Source organism: Hippocampus guttulatus, chromosome 6 (genome assembly GCF_054856545.1).
Source record: "Hippocampus guttulatus isolate MCC_2025c chromosome 6, RoL_Hgut_1.0, whole genome shotgun sequence".
Lineage (NCBI taxonomy): Eukaryota > Metazoa > Chordata > Actinopteri > Syngnathiformes > Syngnathidae > Hippocampus > Hippocampus guttulatus.
In genome coordinates, this window is record NC_141266.1 from 8,513,363 (window position 1) to 8,539,606 (window position 26,244).

General features: G+C 41.6%; 1 protein-coding gene across 1 annotated transcript; it reads right to left on the reverse strand.

Annotated features, from left to right (window-relative positions):
* Positions 1-1,541: 1,541 nt before the first annotated feature.
* On the reverse strand, positions 1,542-22,564 carry nipal2 (NIPA like domain containing 2). Its single transcript, XM_086113489.1, has 11 exons — positions 22,379-22,564; positions 17,572-17,640; positions 13,504-13,672; positions 7,522-7,581; positions 6,556-6,677; positions 5,233-5,329; positions 4,884-5,019; positions 4,625-4,713; positions 3,675-3,738; positions 3,507-3,604; positions 1,542-2,451 (listed from the first exon to the last, which is right to left on the reverse strand). The coding sequence occupies exons 1-11, from the start codon at positions 22,487-22,489 to the stop codon at positions 2,345-2,347; spliced, it is 1,122 nt and encodes a 373-aa protein (XP_085969615.1). The 5' UTR covers positions 22,490-22,564; the 3' UTR covers positions 1,542-2,344.
* Between the last annotated feature and the right edge of the window lie 3,680 nt (positions 22,565-26,244).

Below are 26,244 nucleotides of genomic sequence, written 5' to 3' on the forward strand. Positions count from 1 at the left end.
AAAAAAATGGAAGTACCAACTGTGAGACATGGAGCAGACTTTGTTACGCTCTAGTGTTGCATGGGCACAAGATGTCTTGAATCTGTGCAGGGTACAACAAAGACTCAAAACATTCTGGAGAAATGTGCTGTCTAGTGTTAGAAAGCTCGGTCTCAGTCGCAGGTCATGGCTCCTCCAACAGGAGAATGACCTCCAAAACACGTCTCGAAAAACACACGAATGATGAAAAGCAGAACATCAGACTCTCAAATCATTGATTGCAGGGACTGCTTCAGAACATTGCGCAACAAAGTAAGGGTACCATCATTTTAATTCCAGATCAACCAGTGCCCAACTTTAATTTATTTACAGTAAAATTGTCCTCGATAACAGCCCCCCAGAAGTGACAGTATTTCAGTTACCACCGTTGTGTTTTCTTTCTTCAGCGGTGGGTACCAACAATTTAGCCTACGTGTATCACATCCACCAGTGGGAACAAAAACTTACCACTAACATTATGTGACACAACAGAGGCAATTTTGAGAGAAGGCAGACTCCTACTTGAACAGCAAATCTTGTATACCCATCCCATAATGTGTGGGTGGCAGGAGGGAAGTAAGGGTTTGGTTGCCTAGCAACCCTTAACTTTAGATTCAGGTCTTGATGTGGTTTGCGGTTTATTTGAGGTCAAATGTATGTTTTACATGTGGGACAAGTTTTCATTAACGTGTTTAGTCAAACCACAGACTGTGAGACATGCGTTCAACACATAGCACACCTCTTTACATTTTGTTTTGATGTACCAGTCATCGCACATTGATGAACTCTCTTTGTTTCAGTTCTGGGCATAGTTTCTATCTTCTTAGATCTATCTAATCTAAGTTGACATCAGGCAGTGGCGTTCCGTCAGGGCCAGCAAGGCCTTCTCTGCTGGCCTAAACATTCTCAGAAAAGTAAATTTAATAAATTTACTTTTCTGAGAATGTTTAGAAAAGTAAATTTAATAAATTTACTTTTCTGAGAATAACAAATTTAATTTATTTTATTTTCATAAATATGTCAACAAAATTATTCTCTGTATTCTTTACGTCATATTGTTTCCACTTAGTCGAGTGGTTTTCAATGTTACATTGAAAGCCACTCGATAAATAACTTATTTATTATGGTAGAGTTTTCAACCAATTATATTTCAGATAGCTTGTGTTGCCAGGTAAAGTAAACTTGCTCGGGGCCTTCAGATTAAACAGAGCAGGCCCCTGTGCGCTGTAAATGAACCGGCACAGTCAGCTTGCAATAGCCAATCAGATCACGAGTCTGCGTAGCAGGGCCAGCTAGAAGGGTTTACGTCGACACTGGACGTGCGCGTTCGGTGATTGGATTAGCGCCTGCTAGAGGGAGCTGTTGCTGCATTTTGACCCAAAATGGCCGAAGGAGAAGACGTTGATCTGGTTGCAGGACTACTTTCCACACAATTTTCAAGACGGACCTTCCACTGGATTTACCAATTTAAGTTGTTTTACCAAGGCAGCAAGGAAACATCAGAGCACGGCTGGGCACTTACAAGCTACGGTGCGTTTAAGAACGTTTGGGGACACTCGCGTAGATCTGCAGCTCAGTGAACAGGCACTACATTGGTGAGTAAATGAATTTTATTTTACATTTATTCTTGTTATTTTATTTCATTAGTATTAATGGTCACGAAATAAAATGACAAAGATACCAAAATGTATCAAATAAATCAGCTCACCTGCAACTTATAATGGCGCATTGTAGTCAGCCTCGTGCACTAAAATTCGTTCAATCTCAGCTGCTCAACATTTTCAGTTATTTGCTGTTGTATAGCCTATTCTCAAAATGCAAATGATCTGTTAATTTTATTTTCAAAGAATAGTTTGTTTTGTTATTGTGTGGTTGGTGTCTTATATGAAACTGCGACATTGCGCACTTGTTTATGATCACACAGCGTAATTTGGGTGGCATTTTATTTAGTATTTTTTAAATCTTTTTATTTTTGACAATATCTGTAAATTTAGTTTCCTGCTCTTAATTGTGAATGCATACTTGATGGTTTTAAATGCTCCTGAAATTAAGTGCTGCCTGACGAGCCTATATTGTGTTAATGTACTGTATGTGACGTCACTGAAGGCCTAAGGTTGAAATGCACGGCCCGCCACTGACATCAGGCCTCATGAAGTTGCACTTTTGGGAGTTGCTAAGTGTGTAATAGCTCCAGGTCACTTGGGAGCAGTGGACTATTTATCTTACTTACAGATAAACCGAGTCCAGAGAATGTCTTCAAACGTTTGGCCCAGCAGGAGGCAAGTGTTGACACACTTAATCATCACATCAACAGATGGAAGGGCTCTTAAGACTCTTCTATTTGGTCACCTGTGTTACACATGAACTTGGCTGCCAGCGATCCATATGTTGGACTTTTGGTCTCAGGCTGCACTCTGTCTGTGCATCTCTTTCCTGCCAACACAAACAGGAGAGCTCATTAGAAGTAGCATCGACTGCAGATGGCAGGGCTACTGCACTCAGCCATCATAGAAATTGTGGGTCACTTGCCGCTAATGCTCTGCTTACTTAAAAGGGATTCACATATGTATGCCATTTGGTCTCGAAATGTGTGTCAACTTCACTATCATATATATACACACACTATGCCGAACGGAATGAATCTATAGCAGGGGTGCCCAAAACGTTGATTGCCATCGACCAGTACATATCTGTGTGTTATTAATGTTATAGATTTTTTTGTGAGTGCAAACTGTACCCTAAATATCCTAATCAGCTTCACTTTCTCATAAATAAATAAAAACAATTTAAAAGTAGGTGACCTTTAACCTACGGTGGCGCATGATCTGCATCCCCGGAAGTCAGCAGTGTGCAATTGCCTCAGCGTCAGGTCTCTACAAAGGGAGACGGTGACTTCCCTTTTCACAAACTCTTGTATCTACTTTATTTTTCGGTTTCGTTCATGTTAGGGGCCATCAGATCTTCCCTCGGGCAATTAAGCTCATCTCCCACCTCCTGCTCGTTAAAAATACTCGGCATGGCGTTGGTTTTTAATGTCACCCGTGTGGCATGTCCCATCTCAAATTGTAAACAACTCCTCTTCTGCTGAAATGGACACTGCACACGCGCGCCCGCCTTTTCTTTCGCACCCCGGAGGCTCGACAAAACGTATTTTTTTTGTACAAATTTTGAAATAACATGCCAGTGTGCACCTTTTTTGCCATTTCTGGTCAACCTCTTGCAATTTTTTGATACGCATTATGGAATTGTTTTTGTTTCTGTCCTCGTCGTTGTCCAATGTAAAATTTACAAGCAGTAAATTACGCGTTATGTCTCGTAGCAGTGTGTTGAACATGTTGCCATAAAAGTGAAAAATATCAACAAAGAGGTATATTTTTCAGCTCTTCTGCATATTCTAAGCTAAACGTATTAATTACTACCAATTCAGGCTCACATAAAATTGAATCATAAAATTAAAGAAACCTTCATTTAAATGTTGGATGGCTTACCAGGGACCATTTCCATTGCTATAAAGTTGCAATCCTGTTTCTTTCCTTTTGGCCGGTTTCTGGCTATCAGGAAAACTCCCAGAAAAGAAAGCAGACATCTGCAAACAATGTAGAAACAGTTACTCCTTTGTAAGCTAAAATATGTGATGTTTTACTGAGAATGCTCACCCAAAAAGGAACATGAAAATATTCAGTAATGCCAAGCCTTCAAATTCCTGGTAAAAGATTATCCCTGTAAAACAAAATATCCCATATCAACTCCTAAAGGAACAAGTCTAAAGCTGAGAGGTGGTTGACAGCCAATCACATGTAGACAAATGACCATTCTCACACATTCACACTTAGTTCATGGACAACATCTTCAATGAACCTAACATGCGTGTCTTAGGAAGGTGGGTGGAAGTTGGAATTCCGAGTTTCCTGGGCTGAGATTTCACCCTTGAACCCCTTGAACATGAGGTCAATGTGCGAACCACCATTGCACCACACTACCCTCATTTGTGTGATACCGTCTGCCTGTTTCATTAGGTGTTGAAAAAATGTTTTTAAAAACAAAAATATTTTTGAATATCAATTTTTTCATTTTATTTGGATTGTACCGGTACTACCATAATACCAAATATATACAGTATGTATATGCACACACAATTATATTCATTTAATTTGTGTCATGATTATGTTTTTGACCAACAGGGGGCACTATAGGGCTCTCCCTGCAGCTGCACACCTCTTGGCCGTTATGTATTTAGCAGTATAAAAGGACTCCCGCCCGACCACTCATGGTCGGGTCATTGTTTGTGTGTTGCTGTTTGTTGGCTTCTGTCATGTTTGTTTCAGTCATGTTTAGGTCATTGTTATGTTTTGAGCTTCTGCCATGGTTTTTGTTTGATGCTTTGGACTTTGTTTTGTTTTGGATTTAGTTTTCTCTGTTTGAATACAATTGGTCAAGTACACCCTGCTCCTCCCTCTTGCCTGCTTTTTGGGGTCCACCACCACCTCGCTACGTGACAATTTGTAAACGCAGACTATTTCTTAAAGCAAAACAATATAATCCTGTGGAGGGCGGTGCTTAAACGCAGCGACCGGCAGAGTGATGCGCTTGTGATGAACACACCTACCTGCAACAATGGCACTTGCAGTAAAAAACACAAAGTTGATTGGAACCACCTCTGTGGCATCAAACATTTTCATTGCCTGATTGAGGAACCTGTGGATGAGCCCAAAAATTATACTGGACATGTGTGGGGAATCCTCGCAAAAAATAAATATAAAACACATCGGTGGATTGACGTAATTGTTTTGTAGGATTTATCCGAGTTGTTGTGACCAAGAGAAAAGTTTGAGAAAGGAAATCCCACAAGGAAAGGCAGCACTGACTTGATCTGGAAGGCACAGGAGACCACCATGATGACGAGCATAATGTAGAAGATGGGATAGATGAATTGCAGATCGCCTTTTATCGACTCCGTGATCATTCCCGACACGGCCTTTACTGAGATGACTGTAAGAGAGGCTGCAGAAAGACAATAACACTTTACTAAGATGTCGTTATACGGCTAATATAAACCTCGCGTGTTTGTGTTGATTATTGAGCACAGACGTCTTTTTTGCATCAATGACGAGTGACCACAAATCCATTTTTTGGTAACGAATCAACGCACTACCCATATTGGTTCAATTCATGATCCCTGCGCCCTCAATCAAGCAAGTGTGCGCATGTCCATACCAAGCAGTGCCACCAGCAGCATCACAATGACAATTTTCTTCATATTCTTCTTCTTGTACAGAAAGAGCAGGATGCAAAAGGCGATGACCTCTATCATCTATTGAGAAAGGAGAGTGGGGGGTTGGGGGGGGATTAATTTATGCAGAGTGCATTTTCTCAAACGTCACACAGAAAATGAAAGTTCCAATTGCTTTCCATCTTTCCCTGACCACCTTATCTCTATGACAAAGAGCGGCACGCTTTAATTGAAACAAATCTCCATGACGGGGGGGGATGAATCGCTGTTTTTGAATGAGAAGAGTTGTGTCCTTGTGAAGCCAATAGCTTTCAGCTGTTCAAGGGCTGCGAGAAAACACCACAAGGTGGTGAAAAATGGAGTATAAGAGGGGAATACAAAAGTAGGGTGTGGAAAAAGGGCAACCTGACCTTTAGATCAATTCAAACCCCCCCTATGCCTTTGGGTGTGTGTGTGTGTGTGTGTGTGTGTATTCATTGCAGGATTTTTTCAGTGCAGTTCATTTCGGCTTCAATCAGTATGACGCTAATTTCTGAAACATTTCCTTGCATCAGTTAAGCAAAGCGGAGCAGATTCGAGTGAATTAGAATCACGTGGTGCTGGCTGAATAATGCTGCTTTTGCTACACAGGGCACACACACCCAGCACCGACTGAAATACGTGGAGGGAGCACTGCTTGCTTTTATCTTTTACGGCATGTAAACAGATTGTCCTGCAGAAATAAAAGGAGAATTTGGAATGTAAATGGAGATTTGGCAGGGTAGAATTGATCTGTGTCTGTTAAGAGGATGAGATAGACGGTTGCTTGTGTCAGAAGCGCATTCATCCCTATGGTAACAGCTACAGTGTGTTTACGACATCCATGCCTAAGGTTGAACTGGGAAGACCGCTATGCGCGTGTGAATGGCTTGCATCCATCTATCCATTTTCTCTCCCTCTTGTCCTTGTCATTCGGGTCGCAGGTAATGGATGTGTAGATCAACACGTATCAGGCGTGTTTTTATCCTTTACTGTACCTTTTAGAAGGCGGGCAGAAAGCACAGAGACTCGAAAAGCTACTGTGTACACATGCCACTAATAACAAGTCAGAATCTCTCTTATGTACTGTATGTTCAACTTCAAAAACACAAAAATGATTGGTTATTTATATTCCATATACCAATACAAATTGGCCTTTCCATTTCTTTTTTCTGAACGCAGGATAAAATGACTGGCATCAACACTGTGGATTCAATCGTGAAAGTAGAACTCCTTTTACACATTCTTATAAGATTGCATACTATATATATAAATAAAAGGTTACATACAAGGTACAGCAGGAAGTGCCAGCTGATGACACAGAACTGGACCAGATGGGCTGTAATGTGAGTGGACGTGTGGGGGGCAAAGGTCACCAAGACGTAGGTTCCCGTTATTGCCAGCGTGCCACCTAAAGACAGAGACAAGCTGACAGCTTGACAGCATTCAACCCCCCCCCCCCCCCCCCCCCCCCCACACACACACACACTCTCAAGAAACAAATGGGAATGTTATTTAAGATACAAGACAGACCAAACACACATTGACTACAGACAATTGAACGAAATAGTCAATAGAGAACTTTTTGGATTGTTTGTTATGAGGATTCAATATGTATCATTCAATCTTGACCTAAAGAGCAAAAACAGAACCATTTGAACAAAAATGGTGTAGTGCTGTACTTTTTGTCTCCCTGTTACTAAGATGGCTACTTTCGAGGGCCTGGGTAATTACGTCATTATTATACAGACGGGACTTGACCATTTGCATTGTGGGGCGGAGGCAATATTTTACTTTAACTCAATGGAGGAAAAAAAAACGGGAACAACTTTATTTGTTAACATTTCTATCAGGATGAGCATCCAAATATAACGGGCTCTTCTTGTGAGTGTTGTACGTTTTGTTTCATTTAGCCCTCTTGCTTTTGCACCAGCAGAGCCACAATATTAGATAGCTCCTTAACCTACTTCATCACATCAATCCGTTTTTATGTTGCTCGTCTGAGTGCTAGATGTTGTCAAAATATGTACTGATTGCGATGAAAAATAAATAAATCCACATATAAAAGTCCTTGTTTACATGGATATGTCACAACAATATTCAGTTTCTCGATAAATCTCCATAATTCTTCACTCTAACAAATAGCTTAAAAGAAAATGTGATCAAATTTAACTTAAGGAAATTATTTCTTCATCTTATCAAACAATCTGTCGGCAGGATCCATGTTGTGTTTGTGTTCCTGAATGTTTGCTTACCGACAACATCAGAGACGCGCAAGGTCTCCTTGAGGAAAATCACAGAGATGAAAGCGCTTGCTGGAGAGACAAATAGAAATATATTCCCATTAGTTTAACATTGAAGCACCACAATGACAATCGATGCTTGGAAATTATTTTACAATCCTCTGGACTGACTTAAAGTTGGTTGATGGAATACAAACAGGATTTGGATGTATTTGGTTGGATGAGGCGAGAGGAGAGTTGTCATGATTCTGTTTGTGACCAACAGGTGGCACTGTAGGGTTCTCCCTGCAGCTGCACACCTGTTGGTCGTTATGTCATTATGTAATGGTTTAAAAGGACTCCCGGCACAACCACTGGTTGTCAAGTCATTGTTGCTTGTCCTGTCATGTTTGTTTCAGTCATGTTTAGGTCACCATTATGTTTTAGCTTCAGTCATGATTTTTGTTTTATACTTTGGACTTTGTTTGTTTTGGATTTAGTTTTCTCTATGTTTGAGTAAAATTTGTCAAGTACACCAAGCTCCTCCCTCTTGCCTGCTTTTTGGGGTCCACCACCACCTCGCAACGTGACAAGAGTTGAGATTCTATTGTCAGACCGATGAAACTAATTCCATGCCCAGTGCAAGTCATGAGCAAAGCAGGGTCTAAATCTGCACATAGCCAGAATGGATTTTGGTATTTTTGGCACAGTTAGATACGGGTAATTTGCGCTGTTGTGGGCGTTAACACAGACAATTTTTTTAGGGGGGGGGGGGGGGGCACCAGTCACAGCGGCTCCTTTCATTCCCATTAAAATCGATGCATGAGAGGCGCAGTCCTTGACATGGAAGACATGCAGGAAGTCAATGCATGCAAAGTATGCTTCTCATGAATTACAGAAATGACGGGGTCAATGAAGTGATTTCTCCAATGATTTAGAGGGTCGGATGCCTGTGAATGCACTAGATGACATCCCGCACATGTCTGTGGAGCTTGATCAAATTGACCAAAATCACATTAGACTACATGCACCAATAGGTAGACGTGGTTGCAGCAGGTGTAAAGTTTAGATGACTTTCAGCCACCGAATTCTCAGGTGTGCTGGGCAGTGGTCTGATCGGTTGATGTCTGATCGATTAGGTTTTTCTCTATTCTATATACAGCCGCTTTGATGACCAATTTATGCAGAATACACCAAAGTTGGAAAATTGTACAAACCAAATTGGCAGCTTGAGCTGCCTGTGAAATTTGTCAGAATGCTGAGATGGATGGAGCTTATTACACTTGATAAGAACATGATGATGATAACAGCATGATATTCTATGCAGCATATTTAATGAACCCATTCATCAATATCGGTGTCAAAAAACGAGATATTGAATCGTGTTGCCTCAGGATATGCAGCGAACTGGGACTGACGAGTAGTAACCATTACAGTGTTGGGGTGTGACAGAGATTGATTGCGATGCGGGACCACAGACAGGCATCAATAAGGATGCACACAGATGGATGGCCACACGCATACACAACTGCATAGGACCATCAAAACTAAATTAAGAGGGAAACAAACAAACACGGACAATCATTGAAGCAAAGTGGTGAAATGTGTCATGCTGGGGGACCTTCTAAATGTCATCTTCCTACTGAGTAAATGACTTTTATCTCAGTCCCGGTGCTATGATGTACGGTAGTAGAAAATAATGACAAACACCAACCAAAAAGACAGACGGGCAGACTGTCACCTTTACAGTTGAATCAGTGACACTAGATAAACACATCAATATGACACACACATATGTGCGATCAAACGTGGTGAAAAAAAATGACACCATTTCTTCACACATCGATTGCCACGTCATAGCAGTTGATCTTAAAAGGCTCCACAAGAAGTGATTGGTCTGCAACTGAAACTAAACCCAAACCACTTTTCATACACAATACACTTCAGTTCAAGCAATGTCGATACGACTGAAATGTTACATCTGTCTCGGAGGCTGGCATGGGCATAATGCTCTAAAAGACATTAGTGACTAATTGGAGGGTTCCAAAGAGTCTCTTTAACTGTCACTCATGAAATATTTCATACAGTGAGTATTAAGGGCACAGATTAGACACACATTAAGGAATACTGTCTGTGCCTCTGGGAGCAGTTGGCTTTTGCCAGGTCACCATAGCAACAGCATATAAATTGAGATTCACACAGCTTGATAAAAAAAGAACATGACAAAAGGAACCATTGAGGTAAACAATCTTGGGTGAGATGTGTGTGTGTGTGCGTGTGGACACCATCAGACCCACATCACACATTGTGTATTAAATCATGGTAGACCACACCTCAGATTGATTGCCCGTCAATCACAGAGTACGTTGAAATAAGTCAGCCGTCTGGTGTTGCTCCAATGATATCCCTGAGCCTAAATACTTATGAGAGCCCCCAAAATTAACTTCAAGTCTACAATTTAGTCTCATTTTCATTATTTTATTTGATATTGGGTTAATTCGAATTCAGTTTGTGTTACGGTGACACAATCGTTCCGCCGCATTGTAAAGTGACCTTCAGTAGAGAATGCCAGCCTCATTCCTCCAAGTGAAGAATTGACATCTATGTCAAGGAGAGGTGAAGCGTAGCTCCGCACAACAATATTTGAAAGGATGCGGTCATACCTAATTGTTACAAGCGGTCTCAGAGGAAAAGGACGACAGTCACTCTGGGATATCAGAGTGTCAGTTTCGATAGGTGTAGAACAGCCTCATCAATGCTGTCACTCTTGTCGCTTGTGTTTCATTTCCCTGCTTGGAACATTTTTCAGAACTCATCTTTTGTCTTAGTCTTCCCTCACATGTCTTTTCACCTGCAACCCACCTCAAGCACTTGATTTCCTCTTGTTTACTCAACCAAGGACTCCTGGCTATCTGTGCACCCTCCTCACCAAGCCTTCACTCACATGCAAAAGCACCGCAGGATAGGTGTGTGTTAGCTTGTGAACCATATCTAGAGGGAAAAAAAAACTACAACTAAAACCCTCCACACCCCCTGGGTGTCAACACACTGTTTGTAACTCGGCGAGTAATGTGCTCACTGTGTAATTTTTGGCAATGTCAAAGGGCTGAGGTGCTCTTTCAAGGCTCAATCACCCTGCAATGGAAATGAGCACAGTAATCGTTCACACCTGCGATTTCCTTGCGATATAATTTTTACTTACTGGAATGATCATCAAAATGTGTGCGTTAAAGGTATTGCATGAAGGACTCTGGTAAAGCTAAATAGAGTACAGCACTGCGGTTAGCCCTCCACAAGATTGTGGTTTACTTGAGTGCGTTATTTAAACCACTCAGCCATTTGCAACGCGGCAACACATGGCCATAGGAAAACTGTTTGAAGTATTTGGGTAATTGATATCATTAATAATCATGAGCAGCCGTCACCTCCGTTGTGGTGACTGATGAGTTGCGGGATGTGAAAAAAAAAAATGAAGCTGTTTAATGTTTAACCTGTGTTTGGAGTGTGCTCAGAGCAGCTGCCAGCTGCATCCAGCAGTTCACACTGCAGACACTGTCAAATGAGCAAGTGCGAAAGTGGCGACAAAAAGAGGAACGGAAACAATATTGTCGTAAAGGAAATCAGTCCAGAACATCACCTGCCGCTATAATTCTGTTACAATCACAAGGTCTAACAATAATACGGTTTTACAGGATATGATGGGTGTCATGAAGTAGACAAGGAGCCGTTGTCCTCCTATCTTTATCCTAATCGCCTCCGGATAAACCAGATACAAGGTAAAGTTGCATAAGCATTCATTCATTCATTCATTTTCGGATCCGCTTATCCTCACAAGGGTCGCGGGGAGTCCTGGAGCCTATCCTAGCTGTCTGTGGGCAGTAGGCGGGGGACACCCTGAAACGGTTGCCAGCCAATCGCAGGGCACACAGAGACGAAAAACCATCTACGCTCACACTCACACCGAGGGAAAATGTTGAGTGCTCAATGAGCCTGCCATGCATGTTATTGGAATGTGGGAGGAAACCGGAGTACCCGAAGAAAACCCACGCAGGCCCAGGGAGAACATGCAAACTCCACACAGAGAGGCGGAGCTGGAATTGAACCTCTGCACTGTGAGGTCGACACGCTAACCACTGGATCACCGGGCTGCTCAGTTGCATAAGCAGTACAATATAATACAGTATTGAACGAATAAGATGCATCGAGGTGAAGCTAAAAGCGCATCAAAGGATTAACCGCGCTTGCTTTGATTTCTCTTGGTGTCTTTTTGGCGACATTTATCCGAAAAGAAGGACCAGCCTTAACAACTGGAGAAGAAAATCCACGCAGGTACTGTGAAATAAGCTGGCTCACATTTCAAAGCAGCCACATGTGGCCCAGAGTTATCATATACTTGTTATGATAGTTGTGGCACAGATTTACGTGTTTTCATGTGTTCCTCTTAATAGAGGTTATCTTGTTTTTACATTTGTGTAACAGTTAAAAATGCTTCCAGGCTGCTTACCTAAAACATCCATCCATCCATCCATTTTCCGATCCGCTTTATCCTCACAAGGGCCGCGCGGGGTGCTGGAGCCTATCCCAGCCGTCTTTGGGCAGTAGGGCACACAGACGAACAACAATCCGCGCTCACACTCACATCTAGGGACAATTTCCAGTGTTCAATTAGCCTGCCAAGAATGTTTTTGGAATGTGGGAGGAAACCGGATTACCCGGAGAAAACCCACACGGGCACGGGGAGAACATGCAAACTCCACACAAGAAGGCCGGAGCCGGGATCAAACCCACCACCTCTGCACTGTGAGGTCGACGTACTAATCACTTGACCACCGGGCTGCCCACCTAAAACCCACATTTACTTTCTCCTTTTTTTTGGAGAAAGTAAATGTGAACATCAACCCATCCATTCATTTTCTCCGACACTGGTCCTCATTAGAGTTGCAGGGGAGCCTATCTCAGCTGATTTTGACTCACCGGGCACAAACAGTATAGACAAACAACCATACACCCTGACATTCACACTTCATTTAGGGTCTTCAATTAACCTCCTGTGCAAGACTTTGGAATGTGGGATGAAGCTGGAGTACCCAAAGAAAACACACAAGCAAACTCCACACAGGGAGACCTGTGCTGACATTCGACCTTGAACCTCAGGACTGTGAGGCTGATGTGTCAACCACGAATCCACTGTGCTGCCCAGTCCATATAATATACAAAATGTCATTCAATTTTGAAATTCAGCATTTTCAAGTATTCCAATGGCTACCCAATATAGCCTTAATCTTTACATTGCTAATACAATGAATAGAGAGCATAGATCATCTTTTGTGTCTCCGTTCTAGCAAACATTTTTTAGAAGCAGTTGTTTTTTAATTACTTTTGACATCATAAAGGTAAGAAGGTCCGACGTTAGAGTTGCGCACCTGCAGTGCTGCAACATGTCAGACAGCACTAAGCTCGACTGAATTCAGATAAGATAAAAAAAAATTGTATTTGTCTCACAATGGAGAAATTCCCAATTTTCAGCGGCAAAATTATGAGAGGGAGAAAGTAAAAGACAAAAAGTACATCAATAAATAGAAATATAAAATATAAATATAAGCATATTAAAAACGGGTGAGTGGGATTGAGTCGAGGTTTTCAGGACCGTCTATTCAATTCAAGATGCTGTGAATTTCAGCTCAAGAAGCGGAGGAGGTCTCCAACTAAGACGCAGTAATAGTTATTATTATCGCCACAGAGCAGAGAGAATATATACTCGTGAGCAATGTTGCCCTAGTTTAATATTTTGTTGCTTGAATAAACAATGGTTTGGTCTCTTCTGTCGTATGTGATTCTGCTGCATGCGAGTTGTGTTTCCAAATAAAAATGCCGTTACCATCCAAACGGATCCGTCATTGGAATGGTTTACAAGGCATACTGCATGATGAATGGCAATGGTGGAAGGTGAAACACAGCCTTTCGAGCTACCTTTGACAAAATGGAAAATGAGTGTGTAAGAAGGTCACGGTTTACCTATGACAGACACACATCCCAGTGGGGCTATGAGGGATGCTGGAGCAAAGCCATAGGCAGCAAAATTCCCCAGTTCACCAACACCCATGAGAAGCAGACCGCACCACCACAGCACAGAGGTGTAGTAAGGCTTGGAGCCTTGCTGGGAAAGACAGACGTGGGCATATTTCTGTTCGGAGGAGAGGGAAAATGGGTTTGCGGCAGCTCCAGATCCATGCAGTAAACACTTGTATAAAACACACTTGCACATCACACTGTTGGCAATGAATCACAGTGTACACTTTCAGGAATATGTCAGAACAGGGTTGCTGTGCATCTCTTAATATTAACATAAAACCTTCAGCTGATTAGCCTTTAATCAAAGAGGTGGCATGACACCAATTAAGCAAATCAATGAGTTATGAAGCTCTTCAATCCGAATAAGGACGTGTTCCTCCAGAAACCAGCTTACAGTGCCCAAACAATGGTAAACTGCAATTGCATAGCATTTTATATTTTTAATTGAGGCTGTAATATGTTTCGACCTCAGTTAGTTACACCCGTTGAAATTTCAGTCACTTTATATCAATTTTAACTTGAACTTTATTTTGATAAGGTGGTAGGCAGACCTCTAAAATATTTATGTATTTGTCAATAAGGAGAGCCGAGGGCACTGCTGTAGATTGGCACTTGGGGCAGGCATCTCATACTCAACAAGGTGTTAAAAAAAAACAAACCTTCTGTCGCTTTAATATGTCAGTCAATCACTCGTCACAAACATGTATCAGGACCTGTCTTCTTATGCCGTTTTCAACATCTAAAACTATCGCTCCAATATTTTGTAATTGATGGACGTGAGTGCCTCTCTAAAGAGGAAAATGCCATCTGTATTAGAAATGTGTAATACTTGCGCCATCATTCAAATATTTTCAGAGGTTGTTGTATGAGCACAGTAGAGATGTCAACATACATGTTGGTGACAATTTATCGCAGTTTTCATATAGGCGATGTTTAGTCTCCTACATTACGCATTAAGACTGTTGTGCCACATCACAGTACGGCAAGTGAGGACAGTCATATTACATTGGTGTTGGCAACTAAAAGGCTATTTGAACCCGTTTCATAAAAGAAACCATGGGAGCCACAAACCCTTTGGACATCTACAATGAAGATTGATTTCCTTTTTTTTCCCCTTTTAATTTCTGCTGCAGACACCTGTTGAACCGGGTGGCCTGTTAGAAGTCTGCACAGCAGACGTCAGCACATCCGCCATATATGGAAGTGGCCATCGTATCCGCCATAAAATCGGCAAATAAAATTCATAAAATGGAGTTCGAATGACTTAATAGCAAAAGCAATGGTTTGGAATTAATCCGGTGAGTTCTTGCATGATGATACGTCTCCAAGGACCAAGTGAATGAGGCATCTTCACAATTAGCTTGACTTTACCACACCCGATTCAACTGCGGCATCAACATACCCAAGATGGCATCTATGTAGATGTATTGCAAATAAGGTCTATGATAATATATGCCAGCGGTTGTCAGAAATGGTGCCATTCAAGAGTATTGACTAGCAGCGGCAGTGCTACGCAAATATATCCAAATGGTTGGAGCAAAGCAAGTGCTGTCTTTAGGGTATACTTGGAGATCAAAATTGCCCCCTCATGCATTTCAAGGATGGGGTCTGGTGACGGGTCTGGTGATAAGGTATGCATTTGAGGCATTGAAGCAGATTCGGGGAAACAATACAGTTCAAATAAATATCGTAATCTTGATAATAAACTGAAATATCTATTTTCAGAGTACCTTTTTGTTCACCGATTCAAATTTTGCCAAGAGCCAACTTCCAGACAATATTTTTTTTGGTCAGATCTGTTAGGGAGGGGCCAGCCAGGCAGCCTCCTGAGCCAGGGTGCTCTGCACTTCACACCTGATACTCGTCAGCTCATCACCCACCTGTAGCCAATCTGCTCCTTTGGGCTGGTATAAGTTGGCTCCCAAACCAGTCCTCGGTGCAAGTTTGTGCCGTTACCACCTGTAGTGAGCTTTGTTAGCATCTCTTGAAGTTTTCGTTTCCTGTACAGACATTTCCTTGTGGACTCCTCGTGCTTCTTCCTGAACTTTTGTAGTGATGGGTCCATGAGGCCTCATGAGGCGTGTCGACACAATGACACACTGTGCTGATACTGTGTCGCTGACCACTGCCACCTGCTGGACCTTCAAAATCCCTGCAGCCAACCCACTTGACAGACTGAACAGACTGATTTGATGATGAAGTGTATACAATGCACTACCTCACTCTACCCACAATAGCCAGCCACAAGCGCCATTGTTTATGTTGTTATTTATGCTGTTTATATTGTTTATATTGTCTATACTGTTCAGATTACATGTCTTTTTTATACAGTGTAGCTGCTATCCTTTCTTAGCTGTGTGTGTTTAATGCACAGCATGTTTGCATGCATATATGCACTGAGGATTGAGAGGAAGAAATTTCATCTATGCTGCATGTCATACATAAAGCATGTTTGACAATAAAGATGACATTGACCCTTGACAATATCATTCACATCTATGCATTCATATTGTATCATTCAATGTGTTTCAATAATGTGAAAATGATGTGAATGAGGATGCTTGTGGGCTTTGTCTTCACAAATTTTGATTTAGAAAAATAAGATGCTCCAGTCTTTTAAATTTCAGTCTGTTGCGTTTAATGCATGCTATTTCCCCTGTTGTGGAGAACACACACACAATGGAATAAGACATGTCAAAAATCCGAGAGGCACTTGGTGAGACAAGGAGATTTTAATAAATACCTTATTCTCCAAAAGGAGATCAAAATGGCTCTACACGGCGGACAATTTGTGTTTGTCCGGAAGCTGCTCCATAATATGCACGTACTGTAGCAACGTCACTCGAGTGAAGCTCGTCTCAGCAGTCGATAGTCTACTGCTCTCTGCTGTGCGCGCGTGAGCGCGAGCACGTACTCGCGGCGCCGACCCAACCCACGCCACATATTAAGCTTTGAACTACGACAACAGCTAAGCTAGCCTAGCCGATGTAATGATGGTCAGCAGACAAGGTTTACATTTTATGTGACCTCTCAATCAACTGGAGTATGACGTACAGTACAAACGTTCATAAAGCACTTCTCATATAATAATAGCCTATTATATGACAGCCGACATGACGCTCGAAGTCAGACGGACACATTTTTCTGATAATCGGTGTGTTTTCCGTATTGCCCAAACATATATTTTTATTCGAGCGAGGGTGAGGTCTGGCTTGTTTCGGCAGTCGGCATCGTGTCGCCAGACGCACTTCCTTAGATACACTGTGCGGGCTTTTGCTGCGTCAACGCCCCCTGCACTGAGTCGACGCCCCCTGGACTAAGTGGTGCAGCCGGGACTGTGCGAAGCAGCCGATGCAGTCTAAACTGCGCCGGTGCAGTTCACGTGTCAATTAGCAGCCTGGACTGTGTCGACGCAGCCGATGCAGACCAAACTGCGCCGGAGCACTTCACGTGTCAATCACGTGACGTAATGAAGCAGCACATGCACCGACACGTGGTTTGCTCTGTGAGCCCGACGCATGCGTCAACGCATCGGTGTCGCTGGACCCATCACTACTTTTGCATAAGTGCCTGTTTTTTCCCTGAGTCAGGGTTTCGCATCCTGTACAAGACGCTAATAAACAAGGCCAAGTGTTTGCTTGCACCATACCTGCCTGTTGTCGTGCAATTGGGGTCACATACAAACCTTAACAAGATCGTCATAATTCGTTCAATTACTTCTAAAATGCCGTTTGTATGAGGTCCTCAATTATTTGTCCAGCATATTGCAAATACAAACAAGAGATTGTTACGTCTACTCTACCTATGACAGTGTTCAACTAAGTCAAGCTATGATGGTTAAGCCTTCTTCTTGAAACGCCCTCGCTCGCACTTGTAACACATGAGTAGGCCACACGTTTACTCCATAATTTTGTGGAACTCAGGCTATGCTGTAGGAGATTTGCTGTTAAACTGTTAAAACAAATTGAATTTTAGTCATGTGCCGGGTAGCAGGATTGCGGAGCATCCTACCTGTATATTGAGGGAAATGCTGATGAGGACGTTCCCACATATGGAGATGATGATTCCGAGGAGATATTCCTGTGGAGGCAAACCGTAAACAGCCAGGAGATTAGGTCACGCTCTACTAGTCACACAACAACTCCCACAATACTGAAACTCTTGCCGCGCCAGCTGTCACTTTTGTGAAAGTCACATAGAAGATTGTGAAGATCTTGTTCAAAAGCACGAGTGCTTGCATATGTGCCTCACTTGACAGTTGAGACTTTGGGAATATCAAAGTCTCTCTTCCTATACATTAATATGCAACAAACAGACGGGAAGCACGGACATGGAACAGTGCCATACAGGCCTCTCTCAGATGTTACTCGCACATAAACAAGACACAGTATCACACACACACACACACACACACACACACACACAAAAAAAGGTACAGTCAAAGTCCATTTCTGTCCTTCAAGTTAAAATCTACACTAATGCACACTTTGGGCTAATTATTGAACTCAGAATTAACAGTTGAGCCAATATTACACATGTTCAATTATTGTCTCTGTTCTACTTCCTTTGCGCTCTCTGCTAGACATTCACCTTGACTTCATAATGTACGTTTGTTGACTTATTAAATGCATAAAGCAAGGATGAGCCACGCCAGAAGCAAACAGGATTATGACTTGTGTTTATGGCTTTGTCTAAAAGTGGGAAGATGTTTGATGATCATCGTGCATCAGTGGTATAACAGGATTTGGGAGAAGGAGGAGGTAGAATGCAGCTTGCCGGGTGGCTGGGTCGTGCGCTTCTCGGACTGAGTTTAGTTCAACTGTGTGTGTGTGTGAGTGAGATGCATTGGACAGACTGTTTTAGCATTGATTCAGTTTGATAGTTTTACTTTAAAGGGACATTGTGTTGCATCTCACATCAACTCACATCTTAAAATCATTCTAATGGGCAGATGTATCAAAATTACAGTATTCACATTCACTACTCAAGTAGAAGTGTAGTAAGACCTGAAGGGGAAGTTGAAACTCTACCTTTTTTTTTAAAGTAAACGTGTAAAATAAATGGTTTCAAAATTAAAGGTAACAATAATGCAAAGGGAATGAAAACAGTTTACTTCCAGTTTTTGCATGGAACAATAATAAAACCTCAGATATGGCGAAAGTCCAAGAGCAAGTCTCACACCCTCTCACCCCCCCCCCCCCCTCTGATAATAAACTTTCATCTTACTGCAATTTGTTTTTGAAAAAAAATTGCTGGCGGTAATTGGGTTCACATTGTCTGCAGCGGATTCCAATGGAGTTGCATTGGCATCCAACCATTTGGAAACATTCTTTCAGGTACAGCCAGGTATGGGATACATTTCTGCTCAAGAGTGAAGATGCTGAACAACTCAACTACATAATTATGAACGTTTTACGGGGGGTGTCAATAACACATTGATTTTCACTGTTCGCAACAACACTCTGTCTTTATGCGCAGGGGAACACGATTGCTTTTCTTGAGATTCTTTCATTTCAGTCTGTAAAGACTTGCCCTTAGATGGGCAGGTTTGTATGTAGTCTGGAAATTTAAAATCAAATGCCCACCCGACCCGTTATTAATTTTGGCCATATACTCTAAATGCAGACGAATGCCAACGGTTGCACAACAAGACCAAAATGTAATTGCCAAATCAAATCACACCCCCCGCTATGACACATTTAAAGCCAAGAGATCTAAAAAGATGAAGGAAGCAAAATGGAGTTGGAAGCTAATGGTATGACCGAGTGCACTGATCCTCCTCCGCAGAAGGGCACAACATGGCCCTTTGTGTCCAAGTCACAATAGCAATCTGTCCAAGTCAAGGATTAGGTGACCTCTGCATGAAGCCATCCACATCCTGTTTGGAGGTGCTGGGGAGCGACAGCAGAATTGACAATAATGAGGAAGGGCTGTCTCATTTTCTTCACCTCCGAGGCTGTTCAGGGTCATGGTGAACTCAGGTCTGGCTCAGCAGACGTCGGAAGAAAGGCAGAACATACCCTGGATTAGTCGCCTGTCAATCACAGGGCACATTTGACACTAACATTCACACCGTCCATATGTGGAAACTGAACCCACGTTGCCTGCATGGAAGTCAAGCGAGTGAACTGAAACATCGTCACTGAGGATTCAGTTTGGTAATTCATCTAGTCTGATGCTGATACACCATGCCGATGGTTGGTATCTTCATTTTAAATTCTCTAGCAATAAGCAGCACACGATTTACATTCCTCCACCTTGGCAAAAGTCCATGTTGCAGCTGAAGAAAAGCATTACGCTGCCACCACTATACTAGTTGGATATTCATTTGTGTGTTTCACTTACAGTTGAATTGTGCATGCTATAGTTCTTGTTGTTATTATTATTATTATTACAATACATGATAGATTTTTGAATTTCACAGCAGCTGACTGGCTGTCATCCTTACCTGCCTCTTGCACCTTATAAACAGCGGTCTGCACATTTTCTGCAATGCACTGCACTTCCATTCTGCGACTCAGAATGAATTAGCCCAACATGGTGTTCCCCTTACAATTATTCATTATTCTGTTTGAAGCACACGCAATGTATCCTTGCTTTAAAAATGTTTGTTTTAGCTTCCCTTTGAAGCACTTTTCCTCAGAACTCATTGAAAGCTCCTCCTGCTGTCAAACCAACCTCACAATTAACTTTCACAAAGGTTGAATGATAGGCAACCAGATTTATTATTTCACACTGTCACGTTATAGTGTTAATCCTTTGGGAACATACATTTGACCTGTTGATTTCAAAAGAAATGTGCTTATTTCTATTTTTTGGCTTAGTCATTGTTGGTGTAACAGTTCACTGGCCTGACTTCCATACAGGTAGCACGGGTTCAATTCCCCCTCAGTGGCAGTGTGAATGTGAGTCTGAAAGGTTTTCTGTTTTTATACGTGCCCATTGACTGACTGGCGACTAGTCCGGGGCATAGTTTGTCTTTTGCTCGAAGCCATCTGGGATGGGCTCCAGCTCTCTATGACCGTGAAGAGGATAAGCGGTACAGAAAATGGATGGCTATTTTTGTAGATGCCCTACAGGAATACATCATCTGTTGTTCAGTGAAGCAGTGAACAGCAATAACACTAAGCACCATTACCCTCATTATCGCGATACATTAATGTGACTCGACGAATGAAACCAACTGGATAAGCACTTTGACTGGGGTGCGTTACACTTAATTTCTGCAAACCGGTCTAACTCCAGATGCTAGCTGAGGTGGTAAGACAGAATGATATTGTTAAGATGTTCACTGGCATAGTGGGTAGCGTGGGACAAAGGAGGCTGGGACCATTATCCAGCTCCTCAGGGTTCTTACAGTAGATCCATTCTCTAACGCCCACCCGTGAGTCATTACTCACTATTTGTGCCTCTCTTGCCTCCTCTGTTACTCTCCTCTCTGCCACCCCAAAATGTCACACACAAGACAAGACAGGAACACACAATTAGACGAGAAGAAAAGCACGAGGAGAATGTGAACATAAAGGTGGGAAGACAGACGAATGACAAAACAATGACACGCATGTACCAACTGTTAAAGGCATTAACTATCTGTACTCGGAGAGTAAGTCACGGTATAAAGCCGAAAGAGAGGGACATTCTACACAACAGTGTAGCCGTGATCACTTTAGAAAATAGTGACAGAAGTCAGGATTAATATATCTCTGTGCTGGCTGGCTTCCAATACTCATTCCATAAAAAGCTTTAGAGACAACACTGAGCATTCTGAAGAGATTAATTTATTTTACGAGCATAAGTGCTCCATATGGCTTGCAGGGAGGCGACGTCTTGAAAAATGAAAAAAATATCCCCGAACTTTCCTTTTACCTCTACGGTAGGCCTAATTTGAAAGGGAGGTCATTGGATCATTGTCACTTCACCCATCAATTTACAACCACTGTAGACACAGTAGGTATAAAAAAAAAACACAAACAAAAAAAATTATATAAACACCTCCTAAAAAGGCCGTCTTTTTCTATGAAAATATTAGACCAAGATGAATCATTCATGTCCCTGTTTCATCCAATATTTTGAAGAGAGGGAGAATAAAAGCAAGAGCAAAATCCCCCAGCCTGGCTGAATCTTGTAGAAACATGCATCAAGTCTCCTAAAAGCATGAGGGCAAATGTTCTATGGTCTGATTAAACCAAGGCTGAACCTTTTGACTATAATTTCCCAAAATACGTTTGGTGTGAAAACAGTGCACATCACCAAAAGAACACCACATTCACAGTTGAGCTTTGTTATCGCAGTATCGAGTTTTGGCCTGTTATTTCTCTATGTGGAAGTGTCGGAATTAACAGCGTCAAATATCAGTCGATTTTCGGCACAAAACCCTCAGGCTTAATTAAGAGGACATGCTGCACCTTTCAGCATGACGACGACCAAAAGCCTTAAATCGGCGAAGGAATTTACAAAAAAAATATTAAAGGTGTCAAATGCTCGTCCGCAGCGCAGATTCGAATCAAATTAGAAATCTATGGTGCTGTGCACACAGGAGAATGCTTTGCAGTATTAATCTCTAAAAACGAGAGCACCCAAAAACTAAGTCAAGTGTGCCATGCTGATCGAATCTCATCCCAAACGCTGAAATATGCTGGTTAGTTAATTAAACATCCACAAAAAATAGTTCTTCGCACTTTTCTTTTTCGACGTCAAAACCTTGTGTTTAGTGTATTCACTGGCAACTGTACTACTACACGAGTTAATGCATAGGTATAATATTCATTGTTATCTTTTTCTAAATAATGTTTAATGTTTTATATCAAGCAACATTTACCTGAAGTGGATTTTCCATGACTTCAACCCGGTGAGCCAGAGCGATACTCAAATTAAGAGCGTCACACGAAACACTTAAATTTGCCATCATATTGTACAATAGTTTCGACATTTTTGTCTCGCACAGTTTTCCTCTCTACATTTTTGGCCGCCTCTTTTCAGTCCTTTCCATGCCGTGCATCCTCTGCCCACGCCGCAGCGCAACACTACTAGGGACAAATTTATTCAAACTTAACTTTTTGTTGACACATCTGATTGCTTTGCTGCCGTAGGAAATATGGACACTTTCACCAACTGGCGCTAATTACCATACATTTTGAACGGAGAATACATTTAGAGTGAATCTAGTTTTTTTTTCCACAAGGGTTAATTAAACACTAGTACCATCATGACGAGGCACGGCAATTTGGTTACAAGCCCCACGTTTCTATGATACGTACAAATACGGGTGTCATTGAATGCAACATATTCTGCTCGTGAATCACATCATTTATTGACATTAGACATACAGTATATACATTTTATTCAAATCAGATCATTATCTTAAAGTTCAAAGCGTTTACTATTGTTTACATAAAAAACTTAAATTGAATAATAATAATAAATATTGTAATAAGGTTAATTGAACCTTATTACAATATTTTTATTTGTTATTAGATGTGGTTGGAGATCAGGTGCCGCACCTGATGCGTGTGTTCTAGCATGGCAAAATCGTTAAAAGTTTGGAAAAATAAAATAATAAATCAAAATGGTTGTTCATATTTACAGTTCATAGTTCATGATGACAGTAAGATACTGTATGTTGCCACCTCGTGTGCACCTGCAGGATGGCAAAGTGATGTGAGGGACCGTTTGTCACGTTTACAAAGGTAGACAATAAACTATATCTAAAGGGGACATATGGAATATGATTTGGATTTGTGTTTGACCAGTGGGTCTCAAACGTTTCACACCCAGCACCACCTCAAAAAATAGTGGCTCTTCAAGTACCACCAAAATGACAAACATTAAAAAACAGGAGCGGCCTAATTGCTCATCAAAAATGAGGCACAGATTTTATTCCTACATTTTAAAAATATTTAATTTTAAGCCACTTTTGTATGGTTTGTAATCGATTGGTTTTGAATTGAAATCTGCCAGTTGGCACGGTATTGGACTGGTTAGCACGTCCGCCTTACAGTACAGAGGTCGTAGGTTTGAATCCCGCTTCCAGCTTTCCTTGGTGCAGTTCAGATGTTCTCCCTATGCCTGCGTGGGTTTTCTCTGGTTTCCTTCCACATTCCAAAAACAGGCACAGCAGGTTGATTGAACGCTCTACATTTTCCCCAGATGTGAATGTTTGTTTTTTCATTGTGTGCCTTGCGATTGGCTGGCAACTACCGGTAGTTAAAATTGTACCCAGCCTACTGCACAGAGTCATCTGGTATCGACTCCAACACACTCGCGATCCTCATGAGGATAAGCGAATCAAGAAACGGTTGGATGGATGAAATCCTGTAATGTCTTTCATTTAAGGTAGTGAGGTTTGGCGCAATTTCCCCCCACGCTGTGTAGTGTTTTCATGAACACATTAGTGTTCATTTAAACACTCAATTGTGCCATTGTCCCTGCACAGTCAACACTACATTTTGTTGCTGTGACACACTTGAGTAAACATTACTTTAACACCAGGCAATGTGGATGCATATAGACACTTTGCCCGTGTTAAAATGAACACCCATCGGTGTTGGATTAACATCGGCAGATTTGCAGAGCAGTCCTTCATACAAGTCACTGGAAGTTCAATGTGGCCCCTCATGGGAACGAACTCTGAGCATCTGCCCAAAAATAAACAAATAAATAAATAAAATGTTTCTCCACATGAAGATGGGCAAGGCGATAAGAAAAATGCAAACAAAATAAATGAAATATGAATTTGGGTACAGTTTTCACATTTTCACTTAAGGGCATGCTAAGTGTTGTTGCCAATGGTTTAGATTTATTTCGAGGGAAAATCAAACTCTATACTGACCTTTAAATTGTAGCAAAGCGTCATTCCTTCACTGTTGTCCCATGAAAAGCTATCATAAAATATATTTACACTTGTGAGCAACAAATAACTTTGGGTTTCATCTCGTTCGCGAGTGGGTCTGTACATTTGGCTGGATCTTACCAGCTCTTGTCCGAATGCATGTTGGTTTTCAGGTACCAAAATGTAATCAGATTGTTGTGTTTACATACAGTTAATGTCCATTTTCAGCAATGCTTTGAAAACATTTTACTTCTTTTGGACACATAACAAATATACATATACATATACAGTATAAAGGAAATGAGGGAAAAACATTTGGTTTAATTGTGATGCATTTCCAATGTTTCTGACAATAAGACTCCAAACAGCCACCTGATATCTTTGAACTGGCTTCTCATGCTCCCATCAACAGTCAACAGGTGTGTATGAATCCTCAATGGTCCTTCCCCTTTGGGAAGCTACGGTACCTGAAAAATAGAAAGAGAAAGGCTTGTCTCGACGAATGTTGCACATGAAGCCAAGACATGTCTTCTTTGTATGGGTCCAGGTGCAGGTCTGCTCGCTGGTGGTCAAACAGATCGAATGAGAAAATATGGAGTGCCCTTTCATATCAACTATCTGAGTGATGCTGCTTTATTTCTGTGAGGAACATTTGTTTTCTGCTGTTAGCCATGCCATTATTATGGCAGATTTATGTTTTCATATTAACAATAACAGCTCCCAGAGGCTTGCAACCAGAGCATACATTATATACATTACTACGATCAGAGCTACAGTATACCTGGAGATGCATACTATATCTTGCTCCCGCAAAGTGCACTTATGACACTCTCTACCCTGTGAAGTCAATGTGAATCGGTGGCACGACATATTTTTATTTCTTTTCACAAAATGTATTCTTTGTCCTCTGTTTTGAGTCTGCCAGCTGGCTTTGCTATAGCAACGACAGCCATTTGACGGGATTGCTGCGGCGTGAAAGGGAAGTGGGACAATCGAGGAAAACATACTTTATTTGAATTGTCAAACTTTCACTGACTGAACCGCTTCCCCTTTTGAATGACAATGTTGTAGACTTTCTCAAGACACTGCAGGTTTCTAAACATGTGCTGATGGACAATCAGGGTGAGCTTTAAATGGCAGATTATCTCATGCATTTGGACGCTGTCATTTTGCCCTGTGGCTATAGAGAGAGCTTCACATCACACCAAATGAGGAGTTCAAAATATTGCTGTTCATTGACCTTCCTGATTGAGAACAATGTCGGAGGGTAAACATGAGGAAAAGCCGAGTGGGGAACAACAGATGTGGCAGCGATCAAAAGGTAGTGATAATAGAGGCTGAATACTGTGTTTGTTGAAAAAAAAGCAAGCCAAGGAAGGAGTGAGGTTTTTGTTGAGAAAAGCTCAGGAGCAGCAAATGTAGTCGACATAAAAAGACTCCTACGCACTCTTTGTCGAGCCTACGCCTCTGATTTTGAAGGAATGGAAAACTTCATTTTCTTTCTTCCTCTTGGTCTCATCCTCAACTGCCGTCTTTATCTCCTAATCGTTCCCTGCACCATCCTTTTATACTATACCGCTCCAATCTGTTTAGGACACCGTGAAAGGCACACAATCCATGGATGATGGTTTTCTCTTCACGTCGTGTTATGTAAATGAAAACATTGTTAATAAACCCGATTTCAATAACCAACCTACAAAATCACCCGAACACACATATACTGTATGAAGGAGTTAAAAATGTAATAACACATTATATGTTATGCACCGACAGGATTAAAAGAACAATAGATAATTAAATACACAGTGAATGATAAAATACAGCAAAGCAGAATGAAACAGGAAAGCTGGAGGGAA

Excerpts from the sequence above, each read along its gene's own strand:
- nipal2 (XM_086113489.1), bottom strand. The coding sequence starts at position 22,489 with ATGTCGAAACTATTGTACAATATGATGGCAAATTTAAGTGTTTCGTGT. Across the intron at positions 17,641-22,378 it reads TCATGGAAAATCCACTTCAG|GAATATCTCCTCGGAATCAT; the intron begins GTAAATGTTGCT and ends TTGCCTCCACAG. Across the intron at positions 3,605-3,674 it reads ATTTTCATGTTCCTTTTTGG|ATGTCTGCTTTCTTTTCTGG; the intron begins GTGAGCATTCTC and ends CATTGTTTGCAG.